The 17,460-nt window shown below is 43.8% G+C and overlaps 2 protein-coding genes across 11 annotated transcripts in view; one reads left to right on the top strand and one right to left on the bottom strand.

The window, feature by feature from the left end:
- The window catches only part of ptpmt1 (protein tyrosine phosphatase mitochondrial 1), a 40,642-nt gene extending 27,828 nt beyond the window's left edge, over positions 1 to 12,814 (bottom strand). The window contains exons 1-3 of one of the 2 annotated variants that reach the window (XM_060911203.1): positions 12,585 to 12,814; positions 12,321 to 12,401; positions 9,951 to 10,037 (exon numbers count right to left, since the gene is read on the bottom strand). In XM_060911203.1, the coding sequence (XP_060767186.1) occupies positions 9,951 to 10,037; positions 12,321 to 12,401; positions 12,585 to 12,731 (315 nt within the window). In that variant the 5' untranslated portion in view covers positions 12,732 to 12,814. The remainder of the gene's footprint in view (positions 1 to 9,950; positions 10,038 to 12,320; positions 12,402 to 12,584) is intronic. The other variant, XM_060911207.1, reaches the window with a different exon arrangement.
- Positions 12,815 to 14,007: 1,193 nt separating this feature from the next.
- celf1 (cugbp, Elav-like family member 1) overlaps positions 14,008 to 17,460 on the top strand; it is an 84,317-nt gene continuing 80,864 nt past the window's right edge. For all 9 annotated transcript variants that reach the window (XM_060911974.1, XM_060911976.1, XM_060911979.1 and 6 more), the window contains exon 1: positions 14,008 to 14,157. The gene's annotated coding sequence lies outside the window, so the exon portion shown is untranslated. The remainder of the gene's footprint in view (positions 14,158 to 17,460) is intronic.

Here is a 17,460-nt window from a genome sequence, read left to right on the forward strand (position 1 = left end):
TGTGGATTACTGCTTATGGAGACCTACATCTTATTCCATTCCATCCATCCATTATCCGTAACCGCTTATCCTGTGCAAGGTCGTGGGCAAGATGGAGCCTATTCCAGCTGACTATGGGCGAGAGGCAGGGTACACCCTGGACAAGTCACGAGATCATCGCAGGGCTGACGCATAGAGACAACCAACCATTCACACCTACGGTCAATTTAGAGCCACCAATTAACCTAACCTGCATGTCGTTGGACTGTAGAGGGAAACCGGAGCACCAGGAAGAAACCCACACAGACACGGAGAACATGCACACTCCACACAGAAACAGCCCCATCAGCCACTGGGCTCAAACCCAGAACCTTGCCATGAGGTGACAGTGCTAACCACTACACCACTGTGCCGCCAACCTACATCTTATGCAAATAATATTTTAAACCTTGACCCTGATCAAAGGCCTGAACATAACATCAATGTGCTCCAATACTGAATAGTACTCAGTGTTATGAACTAACAACATAATACTGGCTAAAAATGATTATTTGGGTGCTATTTGTGTCTCGTCAATAATATATTTTGAATTATGCATGTAAAGGTAACAGACAATTTAAAGATAAATAGCTTCTAGCATGAATAAAACATCAATAACATGTCTACAAACACTTTTGCCTCTCCCAGCTCACCTTAACTACAGTATACAGTGGTGCGTGAAAGTTTGTGAACCATTTAGAATTTTGTATATTTCTGCATAAATATGACCTAAAACATCATCAGAGTTTCACACAAGTCCTAAAAGTAGATAAAGAGAACCCAGTTAAACAAATGAGACAAAAAATATTATACTTGGTCATTTATTTATTGAGGAAAACGATCCAATATTACATACCTGTGAGTGGCAAAAGTATGTGAACCTTTGCTTTCAGTATCTGGTGTGACCCCCTTGTGCAGCAATAACTGCAACTAAACGTTTCCGGTAACTGTTGATCAGTCCTGCACAGTGGCTTGGAGGAATTTTAGCCCATTCCTCCGTACAGAACAGCTTCAACTCTGGGATGTTGGTGGGTTTCTTCACACGAACTGCTCGCTTCAGGTCCGTCCACAACATTTCGATTGGAATAAGGTCAGGACTTTGACTTGGCGATTCCAAAACATGAACTTTATTCTTCTTTAACTGTTCTTTGGTAGAACAACTTCTGTGCTTAGGGGCGTTGTCTTGCTGCATGACCCACCTTCTCTTGAGATTCAACTCATGGACAGATGTCCTGACATTTTCCTTTAGAATTCACTGGTATAACTCAGAATTCATTGCTCCATCAATGATGGCAAGCCATCCTGGCCCAGATGCAGCAAAACAGGCCCAAACCATGATACTACCACCACCACCACCACCATGTTTCACAGATGGGATAAGGTTATTATGCTGGAATGCAGCGCTTTCCTTTCTCCAAACATAATGCTTCTCATTTAAACCAAAAAGTTCTATTTTGGTCTCATCCGTCCACAAAACATTTTTCCAATAGCCTTCTAACCTGTCCATGTGATCTTTAGCAAACTGCAGATGAGCAGCAATGTTCTTTTTGGAGAGCAGTGGCTTTCTCCTTGCAACTCTGCCATGCACATCATTGTTATTCAGTGTTCTACTGATGGTGGACTCATGAACATTAGCCAATGTGAGAGAGGCCTTCAGTTGCTTAGAAGTTACCCTGGGGTCCTTTGTGACCTCGCTGACTATTACACGCCTTGCTCTTGGAGCAATCTTTGTTGGTCGACCACTCCTGGGGAGGGTAACAATGGTCTTGAATTTTCTCCATTTGTACACAATCTGTCTGACTGTGGATTGGAGTCCAAACTCTTTAGAGATGGTTTTGTAACCTTTTCCAGCCTGATGAGAATCAACAACGCTTTTTCTGAGGTCCTCAGAAATCTCCTCTGTTCGTGCCATGATACACTTCCACAAACATGTGTTGTGAAGATCAGACTTTGATAGATCCAGTGGCGGCTCCTGAATTTTTTTTCGGGGGGGGGGGGGCAATTTTCCCCCGTTATGTCTACACGGACCGTAAATGTCCACAGGACTGAAGTAAATTGACCTAGGTAGCAAATCAATTGGCCGAACTTGTTTTTGCCTAGTAAATTCAGATATCAATATAGACAATATCTCTTCTCTCCACTAGGTGGCAACACTGAACAAGTTAAAGGTGGCAAACTATGGTCGCCTAGTAAACTAGACCCACCCGCCTAGCGCCAAAAATATTTTTGCCTACGAGTGGCAAATATTCACATTTAGTCTGGCTTGCCAGGCTAAAACTAAGGAAGATTCATTGTGAAGCCTTCAAAGCAAAACATCACAATCAATTAATATTACATTACTCATTTATTTTCTCATATTATTCCAGTATTCTATAATAAGTAGACACATTCTTAATTATAAACATATTCTAATTTCTTCAATTATAAAGAATCCAATTAAAGTGGCAGGATATAAATCCAAAACAAGTGTTTATTTAAGTTTTGAAAAAGATGAAAAGCATAACCATCAAACAAACGTGTGCAGCTTAATTATGTTTTTTTTATATGGAATTGCACCATTTTAACAACAAATAATTCTAAATAAATTCTGCAGTTTTTTTCCCCAAGAATTCCTCCAGAAAGCCATGCCTTAAAAGGAAATTTAAAGTATTACAAGCATGCCAATGAACACAAAAGGCTTTAGTTATTTAGCTATACACACACACAAGGTTACACAAGGTTTTGTAGTCAGTGCAACTTGGCTTAACAAGTTGGAAAAAAGGTAAGGTGCTGCTGGCTCCAATGAACACATACTGTACAATATATAAAAACTGAAAATATGCTTAATTTACACCAAGTCAGAGAGAACTTGAGGCTACTGAAATATTCCAAGCATGGCAATGTTAAACTGCCATTGGTAAAACAAAAACATGGCAATGTTAAACTACCATTGGTAAAACACACACACACACACACACACACCTTTTGCCTCGTCTCGTCTTCTTCCGCTTATCCGGGACCGGGTCGCGGAGGCAGCAGTCTAAGCATGGAAGCCCAAACTTCCCTTTCCCCAGACACCTCGGCCAGCTCCTCGGGAAGAACACCGAGGCGTTCCCAGGCCAGCCGAGAGACATAGTCCCTCCAGCGTGTCCTGGGTCTTCCCCGGGGCCTCCTCCCGGGGGGACATGCCTGGAACACCTCCCCAGGGAGGCGTCCAGGAGGCATCCGAAAAAGATGCCCGAGCCACCTCAGCTGGTTCCTCTCGATGTGGAGGAGCAGCGGCTCTACTCCGAGCTCCTCCCGAGTGACTGTGCTTCTCACCCTAAGGGAGCGCCCAGCCACCCTGCGAAGGAAACTCATTTCAGCCGCTTGTATCCGCGATCTTGTTCTTTCTGTCATTACCCAAAGCTCATGACCATAGGTGAGAGTCGGAACGTAGATCGACTGGTAAATTGAGAGCTTCGCCTTTTGGCTCAGCTCCTTCTTCACCACGACGGACCGGTAAAGCGACCGCATCACTGCGGAGGCTGCACCGATCCGCCTGTTGATCTCATGCTCCATCCTTCCCTCACTCGTGAACAAGATCCCGAGATACTTAAACTCCTCCACTTGAGGCAGGACTTCTCCACCAACCTGGAGAGGGCAAGCCACCCTTTTCCGGTCGAGAACCATGGCCTCGGACTTGGAGGTGCTGATTCTCATCCCAGCCGCTTCACACTCGACTGCAAACCGCCCCAGTGCATGCTGAAGGTCCTGGTTTGAAGAAGCCAACAGGACAACATCATCCGCAAAAAGCAGAGATGAAATCCTGTGGTTCCCAAACAGGATTCCTTCCGGCCCCTGGCTGCGCCTAGAAATTCTGTCCATAAAAATTATGAACAGAACCGGGGACAAAGGGCAGCCCTGCCGGAGTCCAACATGCACTGGGAACAGGTCTGACTTACTGCCGGCAATGCGAACCAGACTCCTGCTCCATTCGTACAGGGACCGGACAGCCCTTAGCAAAGAGCCCCGAACCCCATACTCCCGAAGCACCCCCCACAGAATACCACGGGGGACACGGTCGAATGCCTTCTCCAGATCCACAAAGCACATGTGGACTGGTTGGGCAAACTCCCATGAACCCTCGAGCACCCTATGAAGGGTATAGAGCTGGTCCAGTGTTCCGCGACCAGGACGAAAACCGCATTGTTCCTCCTGGATCCGAGGTTCGACTATTGGTCGAATTCTCCTCTCCAGTACCCTGGAGTAAACTTTCCCTGGGAGGCTGAGAAGTGTGATTCCCCTATAATTGGAGCACACTCTCCAGTCCCCTTTCTTAAAAAGAGGGACCACCACCCCAGTTTGCCACTCCAGAGGCACTGTCCCCGACCACCACGCGATGTTGCAGAGGCGTGTCAACCAAGACAGCCCCACAACATCCAGAGACTTGAGATACTCAGGGCGGATCTCATCCACCCCCAGTGCCTTGCCACCGAGGAGCTTGCAAACCACCTCAGTGACTTCGGCTTGGGTAATGGACGAGTCCACCTCTGAGTCATCAGCCTCAGTCTCCTCAGTGGAAGACATGACGGTGGGATTGAGGAGATCCTCAAAGTATTCCTTCCACCGCCCGACAATGTCCCCAGTCGAGGTCAACAGCTCCCCACCCGCACTGTAAACAGTGTTGGCAGAGTACTGCTTCCCCCTCCTGAGGCGCCGGACGGTTTGCCAGAATTTCTTCGAGGCCGACCGATAGTCCTTCTCCATGGCCTCCCCGAACTCCTCCCAGTTCCGAGTTTTTGCCTCTGCAACTGCCCGAGCTGCAGCACGCCTGGCCTGCCGATACCCGTCAGCTGCCTCAGGAGTCCTGGAGGTCAACATGGCCCGATAGGACTCCTTCTTCAGCTTGACGGCATCCCTTACTTCCGGTGTCCACCACCGGGTTCGGGGATTGCCGCCACGACAGGCACCGGAGACCTTGCGGCCACAGCTCCGAACAGCTGCGTCCACAATGGAGGTAGAGAACATGGTCCACTCAGACTCAATGTCCCCCACCTCCCTCGGAAGCTGGGAAAAGCTCTCCCGGAGGTGGGAGTTAAAGACCTCCCCAACAGAGTGCTCGGCCAGACGTTCCCAGCAGACCCTCACCATACGTTTGGGCCTGCCAGGTCTGTCCAGCTTCCTCCTCCGCCAGCGGATCCAACTCACCACCAGGTGGTGATCAGTTGACAGCTCAGCCCCTCTCTTCACCCGAGTGTCCAAGACATAGGGCCGGAGATCAGATGAAATGACTACAAAGTCGATCATCGACCTCCGACCTAAGGTGTCCTGGTGCCACGTGCACTTATGGACACCCCTATGCTCAAACATGGTGTTCGTTATGGACAAACCGTGACTAGCACAGAAGTCCAATAACAAAACACCACTCGGGTTCAGATCGGGGAGGCCGTTCCTCCCAACCACGCCCCTCCAGGTGTCACTGTCGTCTCCCACGTGAGCATTGAAGTCCCCCAGTAGCACAATGGAGTCCCCAGTCTGAGCACCCCTCAGTACCTCTCCCAGGGACTCCAAGAAGGCCGGATACTCTATACTGCTATTTGGCCCGTAGGCACAAACAACAGCAAGAGCCCTCTCCCCAATCCGAAGGCGCAGAGAGGCGACCCTCTCGTTCACTGGGGTAAACTCCAACACATGGCGGCTGAGCTGGGGAGCTATAAGCAAGCCCACACCAGCCCGCCGCCGCTCACCACGGGCGACTCCAGAGAAGTGGAAAGTCCAGCCCCTCTCGAGGAGCTGGGTTCCAGAGCCCAAGCTGTGCGTGGAGGTGAGCCCGACTATCTCTAGCCGGTACCTCTCAACCTCCCGCACAAGCTCAGGCTCCTTCCCCCCCAGCGAAGTGACATTCCATGTCCCAACAGCCAGCCGCTGTGTCCGGGGATCAGGTCGTCGAGGCCCCTGCCTTCGACTGCCACCCAATCCACACTGCACCAAACCCCTACTGCTACCTCTGTGGGTGGTGAACCCACAGGAGGTCGGGCCCACGTCACCTCTTCGGGCTGAGCCCGGCCGGGCCCCATGGGCAAAGGCCCGGCCACCAAGCGCTCGCATACGAGCCCCAATCCCGGGCCTGGCTCCAGGGTGGGGCCCCGGCTGCGTCCTACCGGGCGACGTCACGGTCCTGGATTTTTTCTCCTTATTGTGGTGGAGGGGTTTGTGTGCTTGAATGATCCTAGGAGCTATGTTGTCGGGGGCATTATGCCCCTGTTAGGGTTTCCCAAGGCAGACAGGTCCTAGGTGACAGGCCAGACCAAGAGCAGTTCACCAAAAACAACTTTTGCCTAGTAAATTGAAATATCAGATATCACTGTACCGTCTGCTGTGCTACTTCCAGGGTGGAAGAGAACGCAAGGGTAGCAAAAAAGAGCATTGACTACATCACAGCCAGCTAGCCAAGTTTTCCAATGGTACCAGTTCTTGTTAAAACCTCTTGAGCAGGTCTTCTCCCCCTTCGTAGACACTTGCTTGATGTTTAAATTCGGTCTAGGAGGTCCTCGCTGTTTGATTGCTGTTTTCTCCTCATTGGTACGACGACTAAAGGGAACTTCTTTCAGAGACGCTATCGTATTGTTGCCCTCAACACTCGCCGCCATCTTCATAGAATGTTCACACATTTCCCGCGCAAGTTGCATTTTCCAGCCCAAAATTATGTTCAAAACCCGCCAAAATGCACTTAAAACCAATCTGGCAACACTTGCGCGGCGCAACAGGCGTATGACGTAAGCACGCTGCTTGTGCGCGCACATAAAACCCAATAGAAAATGCATTGGGAGCAGAATTTTCGAAAAAAACGTACGTACCATTAGTGTCAATGGGAGATTTTGGGGCAAATCTGAACCTGACAGAAATCGCCCCAAAAGGGCGTGGCTACACCAGGCGCGACCTTAGCCTGATTGGACAATGACATTACTGTTGGTAGTAGGAGTAGATAAAAAAAAAAAAAAAATCTCCCTCCCTGTTTGGGAGTGCGTCGCCCAAATCGCCCCTATTAACGAGCCGCCAGTGGATAGATCCCTGTTCTTTAAATAAAACAGGGTGCCCACTCACGCCTGGTTGTCATCCCATTGATTGAAAACACCTGACTAATTTCACCTTCAAATTAACTGCTAATCCCAGAGGTTCACATACTTTTGCCACTGACAGATATGTAATATTGGATCATTTTCCTCAATAAATAAATGACCAAGTATAATATTTTTGTCTCGTGTTTAACTGGGTTCTCTTTATCTACTTTTAGGACTTGTGTGAAAATCTGATGTTTTAAATCATATTTATGCAGAAATATACAAAATTCTACAGGGTTCACAAACCTGACTTTACTTTGAAACATACTTTGAAATATAGGTCATTATTAAAAAATGTTCTGTTTCCGGTCCACCGGCCGGGTGAGTGCCGTTTGTGCGGTTGAATTTTTTTTTTTTTTAACGCCGGTTTTTCGACATTTTTTTCGGGTTCGTAAATCTAAAATCGAACTTGACATTTACGCATTCCCAGGGCTTTCCACTAAGGCTCATACTAGCCAGCCATGACAAATAAGTAGCCAGGGGGAGTAAACACAAAATAAACTCCTGTGCACGCAGTTTCCAGGATTAAATGTATTTTCCACAGACCATTTATTTATTCACTTTACTCAAATACAAAGTAAAATGGCAGTAAATCTTTTCTTGCGTATTGCATCATGAGGCGTTCCTGGCTTGTAAATCTCTTATTTTCGGTGCATGACACATTCACGCAACTGAGCATGCTATGAATTAACAACGACAACGGTCTGCAGTGGGGCTACACAATTAAACACTCAGCGAACATTTCTCCATTTGTGTATGAAAATACACTCCAACGACTCAGTTTGGTTTCATTTACAACCAACGGTGTCTTTTGATGCCAGCACGTAATTGAACGAGAGAAGACTGATTTACCAGAAACAAAATAAGCGTTATCGCTGCTTCTGTTCCCTCCGACACACTACTGCCTCCGCCGAGTGCGCGCGCACTCTGAACTGAATCAGCTCTGAGCATGCGCCGTGCGGCACAAAAAAATGGCAGCCACCATGAAGGAGGGCGAGCCGGAGTTTTCAAACATTTGCTTAAGTGTGAAATTGCAAAATGGTACTCTAGCGAACAACAAACTAGTAAAGATTCAGAAAAACAAATCATTCAGTGATCATTTTAATAGTGTAATTTCATCCGAACTAGGCCTAACGGTCGATTTTAGAACTACAAAAAGTCCGTGTGTCAGACATTTTAAGTACCTTTGTAAAAGTTTTGCAAATGTTGCAGTCAGCATTTAAAATGCTAAAGTTTTTGTACAAGTTTCAGTTGATTAAACTGTCATTTAATTAAATGTGTCTGCTTTTGTAATAAAAAAGTACTGAAAGGAAAAGCAAACACAGCATTGCGATTTCTTATCCATCCATATAAAAAAAAAATCCTTCCCTCCCGACTGAAAATTTTTTTGCTCACCCGGTGGACAGGAAACGGATTTTTTTTTTAAGGATGGCCGTATATTCACTAGGGTGCATCAGTTGCCCTCACTTTCATAAAATCTGATGCATTTTTGTTTGGGTGTTCCTTTTCACCAATAAAGACATCCTGTAAAATTTTTTGACCATATTCAAAAGTCTAATGGTGGCACCATGAGGTTCATTTTTTGCCAAAAAAACGCTTATTTTATGTTTTCGCGTAAAGTTTGAATCACAATGTTGGACTCCATTTATTGATTTCTTGTGACACAGAGATCATGTTAAGAACCTTTGCAAGGGATTGAGAAGCATTAATGTGATTCATAATACATTTGTATTGTTTAAAAGTAGTTGAACAATGATTCAATGAACAGCTAAAACTCAAACTGTGCTTGATGATATATATTTAGAATATGTACTAAAAATGTGTATCTAAGATATTTGGTATACTCTATAAGGTGCCATAATGTTTCATGAAAAGTGATCGAAATTGTCATAAAAGTCATAAAATAGCAGCTTTTTCCATAACTTTGAGCTCCTGGTGCCACCATTAAACTTTTGAATTTTGTCAAAATATTTCACCCAGTGTGTTTTCTTACCAAAAGGAACATAAAAACAAAACTGCATCATGATCGGAGGAACTTTTCATTTTTAGGGGGCAACTGATGCACCCTAATATTCACTGTACTTTACTTTGACATATAATCATTAAAATACTTCAGAAAGCACATTATCTTAGCACTAATGTGAGAATATGTTTAACATCTCATGCCTGAAACATTGTTTTCCAAGAGTTACCATTATTACGAAATTTTAGTTCTGTCCCTCAACATTCGCTCAACCCTATTACCTGAATACATTCACTCATAAAATATTTGGACACGTTCAACAAGAAGTTGCATCAACCAAATTTCCTGAAAATCATGGGAAGATGAAAAGTACATTCTTTCATTCGTTTTTCTTTATTTTCAATGATATTGTGATATAGGCTGACAAGGTCACTTTAAAAATAAAACCTTGTTATTCAAATATACTAAAGTAAGTTATTATTTAAAAAAGTAAGTAAAATTATTTGTCCTTAACCACATTTTATGTATTTGCAAAAGTCCTATGACTTTCAACCTCTCCCTGTTTTAAAAGCAAAATGTGACCAGCTCAAGGGAAAAAAAAAACCCTTGTAAAAAATTAGATGGATTAACATTTTAATCGTTGAATAATTTTTTTAAAAACTAAGTATTTTGTTAAAAGGTGCTGACTACAAGGTTGAATTCTGGGCAAAATGTTCTATTTCTATTGCTGTTGGAGTTTCGAGATGTTTCGCTGCTGCACATACTGTGTATCCTATGTGTAAATGTTTTGCCGAGATAAAAAGCGTCCCGCATTTTACGATTGCATAGATTGCCAAAGCAAGTGAGCAACAATATCACATGACCACTGTGGGGCATGTTTGACCTACCTTTAACCAAAAGAAGTCGGCATGGGCAAACATGGCGGACTCTGCTCTTCTGCCAGAAAAAAGGGAAAGCCTGCCTAGTGAGTGCAACTGCAAGATAGAGCAAGCTTAAATGAAGTGCCATTTTACTGGACAGATAACTAAATCATTCTAGCTAGGGTTTAGCTATCTTAACCTTAGAATGCATGGGCTCGACTCCATGGTAACGAGTATGGAGTTATATGCCTAGTGTCTTGATCTTACAGAGAAAGAAACGATAACACAAAAGCAGGAACAGAGAAGAGATATCTTTGTCTTTTGTTTCATGGATCTATTCCCGAATGTCAACCACAAATTACATCCCTGTGACTCAAAATTCTCCGAGCTTGATACAGAGTCATGATGTTTTCTGCATGTTGCCATCTTGGTGTGACACAGTTCCATATTTATGCTAATCAGTTCAAGCTCCTCGCGTTCGGCTGTTTCCGTATGGCCCTACTGTTTACCTCAAGGGGTTGGAAAACGGGGAAAAGCGACCCTCAGCACATCAAAATGATCACATTTTGTCCGTATGATATTGTTCTTGCGAGACCTAGGAAAATCTCATCTCATTATCTCCAGCCGCTTTATCCTGTTCTACAGGGTCGCAGGCAAGCTGGAGCCTATCCCAGCTAACTACGGGCGAAAGGCAGGGTACACCCCGGACAAGTCGCCAGGTCATCACAGGGCTGACACATATGCCGCTTTTCCACTACAAACGCGGCTGAGCCGTGCCGTGCTGAGTCGAGCTGAGCGGGGCTATTGAAGTTGCATTTCGACTACAACCGCGCTGAACCGTGCTGGCTGGAAGTGGGTGGACACATTGGGTGGAGTTAGCGAAAGTGGGTGGACGTCACGTGATGTCGTTAAGCAGCGCAAACAGTGACATCAGTGACAGTGGCGGAACAAGTCAGAGCCGGGCCGGGGGCGGGGCAAATGACCGGGCATTTTATTAAAGCTTATCATAACATCATTTTAGGCTACAAAATGTCCGCAACTACGGTGTTTACCAATTTCAACACTACCGGGTGCAACTATGTTATTTAGTACATCAAGTCCTTCAAACGAACATGTAACTCAGAAACAAAAAACATTAGGATACTGTACATGGCTCATAATAAAACATCAATAGCCTATACTGCGCACATTATTTGAAGGGCATACGAATGAGCGCTCAGAGTGGTGACAGGAAGAGTCAGAAATAAAAGGAGGGCGGTGCAAACCTCACTGAATGCACTGTGTTTACCAATTTCAACACTACGGGGTGCAACTATGTTATTTTGTACATTAAGTCCTTCAAACGAACATGTAACTCAAACAAAAAAACATTAGGCGACATACTGTACATGGCTCATAATAAAACATCAATAGCCTACTGCGCGCATTATTTGAAGGGCATACGACGAGCCTTGCGCTCCGCGAACTCATCCACGATGCTCTGTATGTCACTGATTCAGTGATCTTTTAAGCGGTAGTCTCACGACCCGGATAGTAAACAATAAACATGGAGGACATGGAGTCGTTAGTGTTGCTGGTCTTGGTGCTGTGGCTTGTTGTCACCGACAACGCCAACAGATACTGGCAAGAGCGTATAGATGAGGCGAGGCGCATAAGGCTTCAGAAATTCTCGTAATTCATAATTATTCTTCTTTCGGGTTTGCGGTGTTTACAGATCCCAGCGCGCTCGCGGGGCGTGTGTGGGCATGTGAGGACACTCCTCCTCACCAATCAGTGCACAGGGGAGTGTCTGCTCACGCCTCCAGCCTCACTCGGCACGGCTTGGCTCGCTTCAGCCCCACTCCAAAACGGTGCGAGTTTTAGGGGCTAAGCAGGGCTGAAACGAGCTGAGTCGTGCTGGTTTTTGGTAGTCGAAACGCGAGCCGTGTCGGGCTGAAGTGAGCTGAAAAAGGGTAGTGGAAAAGGGCCAATAGACACAGACAACCATTCACACTCACATTCACACCTACGGTCAATTTAGAGTCACCAGTTAACCTAACCTGCATGTCTTTGGACTGTGGGGGAAACCGGAGCACCCGGAGGAAACCCACTCGGACACGGGGAGAGAGAACATGCAAACTCCGCACAGAAAGGCCCTCGCCGGCCACGGGGCTCGAACCCGGACCTTCTTGCTGTGAGGCGACAGCACTAACCACTACACCACCGTGCCGCCCACCTAGGAAAATGCCATGCACAATTTGAAAAACAATTTGAAAATTTCAGATGACTTTGCAGTCAGCACCTTTAATATTTACTGTTTGAGTTACAAGGAACACTTGGCACCTCAGTCGTGGAATTACCCATGATGCTCAGTAGAACAGGCTTGCACTTCTGTGTCCTGGTAGAGGACGCACTCACCTCTGCTGAATTACAGAAAAACTTTGTCTCGTATTCTTCGTTCATCGTTATCACCCCTCGAACATTTTCCACTTGAACCAGCTGCATGAAAACAGAGAAGACATTTCGTCTTACGATTAGTAGGAGTCTTTTTCTCTCTCCAGGAAACATGACGCCTAATGTTCACCATTTCTTTCTTACAGTATAGTGATTCTGAAAAGCTCAAGACACACATCTACAACTTCCAGCACTGTGAACTTAAAGTTTAGACCCAAACACTCGCACCTCTTTGGTCATGGACTTGAATGGAAAAGCCCCAAGAATGACAGTCTGGTCCACGCGATCAAACCATCGCCGAGAAGAGATTTTCTCCATTACCACATTGTAAGCCAGTGTGGGGTAAAATAAAATCCTCGCTAACAAACCTGCCATTGTAGTTATTATTCTGCTCCAGTAACATACTTCTTAACAGTACCTGCCATTTCTGATCCGTGGCGTTATCGGGCAACTTCTTTGTCGAGAAGTGCTACATGTGAAGAGCAGAGCTATCGCCACCTACTGGACGGGAGGGGGTTCAAACAGATATATAGATAGATTGATAGATAGACCACAGACTGTAAAAATTACACACACACACGATTTTTTTTTTTATTTTTACACTGTCTGTGGTCTGGTGTGATATATATGAAAGCTTATTTTGATTATCTGACCAAACGCAGATAAATATAATCAAAATAAACTTGTTTATTTTGATTTCATTCATATGACCTGCATTCAAGAAAATTTAACATCTAGCCTTAATTATAAGGACATTAAAGAGGAATTTCCCCCAAAATTACGGTATTTATACTAAATGGTCATAAAACCTTTATTTTTGTAAAAGTGCATGGTATGTCTTGCTTAATCAATAAAGAAAAGATATTCCTGCAACTTTTTCTGTCAGAGTATTGTTTTGTTTATTTAATTAGACGAGGCCTAATTAATCTGTATCAATATAATTTTTATTCATGTCTTTTATGTATTGAATTGCATTTACCTCGACTGTAAAGCGCTTTGAGTCAACTTCTGTTGTTTTTAAATGCACTGGATAAATAAAGTGACTTGACTTAAATTTAACTTAATTTAAAAAAAATCCATTTCAAAAAATACTTGTAAGAATATCAGTAGTCAACCGTAAAATACTGATTGTGATATCTATCGTTTAAAAATTATTCACCTGTCGCGTCTTGCCTTAAATAACAATAACACAGGTATATACAGATATGATTTTGTTGGCACACTGCGTTGCCTAATACTTGTACAACAGAGTTTTCTTTTCGATTGTTCTGTTATAATCTTTAATTGGGTTACTGTTTAACAACCGACAGCTCAGCCGTGTCCACTGAAGTTAACACACCCCATGCGTTTTCTTCACGTTACTGACGAACCTTCTTTAAATTTTATTGATTGTAATAAGCACGTGACCAAAAGGTCCATTGTGGAGTGTAGGGGGTGTTCGATATGGTTAATACTCAATCTTATATAATAGAACTTTTGGTTTGGAGTAAACTAAATTAAATAAGGTGAAATACGTAAAAATCAGACTTGACTTTCCAGCTGCGTTGCTAAATGATAGAATTTAAGTTCATGTTTTATCAATGGCTCCACCCAACTCCCCTTTTAGAAGTATTAATGGTAAATGCAGGAAAGACAGCCATTTTGCCCTGTCCCTGCTTGAAAGTGGGCTGTCGTGGGAAGACGTGCTAAGTAAAAAAAAAAAAAATAATAATAATTAGCTGAAACATCCCACAAGTAAAAATCTGTTCCACTGTGTCAGAGCACTTGTAAATTCCAGACATTTAAAAAGTGGACTTCAAGGGTAAGTCTACATTTTCCCCCCTCCTTGTTAATCATACCCACTTTGGGAAAACGCTGACTACTTCTATCTCCAAATTAGCTTGTTAGCAAGTTAGCTAGCTCTGCAGGTTAGCCGCTAACTTGTTTACTGTCGTTCTCATGAAGCTTTGCTAAGTAACATACGTCACTGTAAAAGCAAGCTTAACGAGTTGTTTGGAAACGTAGCGGAAATTACTTCTGGCCAGTTGAACATAATCGTTAGTTTGTCTTAGCGGCTAAGCCATGTCTCTTCAAGAAACGTCTGAATTGTATTCTCTAATTGTGCACGAAGCAGTTTATGAGACAAAGATGACCAGTGAACAGGAGCTAGTTCGCTCTGTGTCTGCACCTGACGCGTACTTTACAATCTGCTCAAACTCATTAAATTCTGAACTTGTGTGTTGGATTTGAGTGTTATAGGAGGCTGGATCTGATGTAGTACGAACATGAAAAACGCCTGGTCATTCATCAGGGTTTTTTTCCTCTCCAGGCAGAGGTTATAAACGAGCAGAGACGTTAAATTGTGCAACAGCTAGCCATGAAGCTAAGCGTTATGCTACTTACTGTAAGGCCTGCATTTTGTGATGTCGCTGCACAGGCGCTTGCTGTCGTTTCTGGACCCCATGCTTTTAAATAAAGACTGAATATGAGGGGGTAAAAAAAAGCATCGAGGATGAGTTTTGATATTTATTCTGACACGTCAGTATTGTAACTTTGGTTTGTAAACATTTGTGGCCGCAGCGCTAGCGTATTAGCTAACTGAAAGTGACCACACACCCCCATTCTGGGTTTTAACATTGTTCAAGGGAACTGAGCCTTTCGGTTTCGCTGGTTTCTTATTTATTCAGTTTATATAGTTAACAGAATATAAAATCATTATTTTAAGGGATTAGAGTATTTATCTAACGCATTTTCGAAAAGTGGACGTCTTTGGCCTGCTGTCTTGAGCCAGGCCTCCTCACCAGGTCCAGACTTCAGGATATCAAGAGGGTCTAAGGAACTGTGTCTTCAAGGAAAACAGAATATTCACTAATCTGTTAGGGATGATCATGATGGTATAAAACGTGATGTTTCAATTAAGGCACTGGAACATCCTTGAATTAGCACTAGTTAACTAAATATATAATGTGGAGTGATGTGGCCATGTGGTCTTTGCTTTTAACACAGTGTGACAGGACACATTAACTCCCCACCCCTGTAGGTGTTGTAAAGCCGAGGTTCTCGGACGTTTTGTAGCCACGGACCCCTTTGAATGCAAACGAAATAACATGGATTCCACAGCACATGCTTATTTCACAAACATTTAAATGTCTATTTATTAGTTATATATTTTGAGCCATAAATCTTTAGGTGTGGGGTCATAGATCGTAGATCCATAGACCTGCCAGAGTTATTTTGGTTCAGTTCAAAACACAAGAAGAGGATAACGACTTGAAGAACTCATAACTTTTATAACATGCAACTAAATTTAAACAACGAATCGCTTAGGTATGCTTTTCACTTTGAAAACCACTGGTATAAATAAGTAGATTAGATAGATTAGATAAAACTATTGATCCCTTTGGGAGGGTTGCCTCAGGGAAATTAAGATTCCAGCAGCATCATTACAGATAAACAGAAAAGAAATAGAGAACTTCTAGATAAATTAAAATAAATTAAGTATTTACATATACAAATATAAAAGAATAAGATACGGGGGAGAAGTGGGGTTAGGGTAAGTGTGTGTGTGTGTGGGGGGGGGGAGCAGGAAAGATATTGCACTTTATATTGCACATTATATTGCACATTGTCCGATATTGCTTATTGTTAGGCTAGGCTACTGCTCCTTCCCATACTCTGTCCTCCTGTTACCCCTCCTCCCCCCCAGAGAGGAGTTGTACAGTCTGATGGCGTGAGGGGCAAAGGAGTTTTTTAGTCTGTTCATCCTGCACTTGGGAAGGAGCATTCTGTCACTGAACAGGCTCCTCTGGTTGCTGATGACGGTGTGCAGAGGGTGACTGGCGTCGTCCATGATGTTCAATAGTTTGTCCATAGACCTCTTCTCTGCCACCGTCACCAGAGAGTCCAGCTTCATGCCAGCCCCCCCCCCCCCCCCCCCCCCCCCCCCCCAGCACACCACGGTGTAAAACAGGACACTGGCGACCACAGACTGATGGAACATCCACAGGAGTTTCCTGCAGATGTTAAAGGACTGCAGCCTCCTAAGGAAGTATAGCCTGCTCTGTCCCTTCCTGTATAAGTGATTGAATACTTTACTAAAAGTAAATACTTTTAACGCTAATGATGGCATTTCTAATTCTCGTGTGTAGACCTTAAATCATAATCTGCTTTTGATTGCTCGGATAAGCAGACGTTAGGATTTGATATGAGCTCCAGTTTTTAGCTTTTAGCTTCTCTTTTAGATATGTTGATGTGTAAGTGAATTTAAGCAAGTTTAGTTTGAGGCAGATGGCAGAGAGAACATTATTACTGCTGAACCTGTGTAACTTGATCAGCTCATCTATATTTACACCTAAAGAGCACTTGAACAGTTTGTTTAAAGCATTAAGTAAAGCATTTCGTTCCTTTTTCTGTCCCAGAAGAAAAAAAAAATGCAAGTGGTGCAAGAATTTGAGAATCGAGTAACATCTGTACTAGACATTTAGAAGTATGCGGTAGCATTTTATATTTAAAGGTTAGAGGGAATGATGATGGTAATTTTCATAAGTGTTTTTCATAATGCCGTGATGGACTGTGTTTTAGTGAAGTTATCACTAAGTGTGTGTTTTATAGTGATCTTGCAGTCACGTGACCGGAAAGTACACAGCCGCCATCTTGTCGGTAAAAAACACAGCTGAATACTGCTGCACTTGTGTACAGAATGGATCAATTTCAACCGACGGACTACACGGCTCATTTTTCTAATGAACAGATAACTAGATATATGTCTAAAATAAACGATCTACAGATTAGTGACCCTTATGGCTTACCGGACGTAGTTTTCACGACCGTGTCAGTGGATGTTGAACTGCCAGCGGAATACCCAGACGTGTATAATTACCTCATCAACTTTCCCTCGCTGTTCAGTGGTGAAGCACTGCGTGCTTATAAATCTCTGGACAGTTATCTTTACAGAAATTCAGGATTTGTCAGCGACTCAGATGTGGCATCTTGTAAACAAGAAAATAACTATCCTCATTGGACGGGTAAGTCACTTAAGTATTGAGTACTAACACTTTATATCAGTATCTAGTATAGCACTGACCAGCCGATTATAGAATAAGGTAATTCCAGCTGTAATTCCAAA

The sequence above is a fragment of the Neoarius graeffei genome, chromosome 27 (genome assembly GCF_027579695.1).
Source record: "Neoarius graeffei isolate fNeoGra1 chromosome 27, fNeoGra1.pri, whole genome shotgun sequence".
NCBI lineage: Eukaryota > Metazoa > Chordata > Actinopteri > Siluriformes > Ariidae > Neoarius > Neoarius graeffei.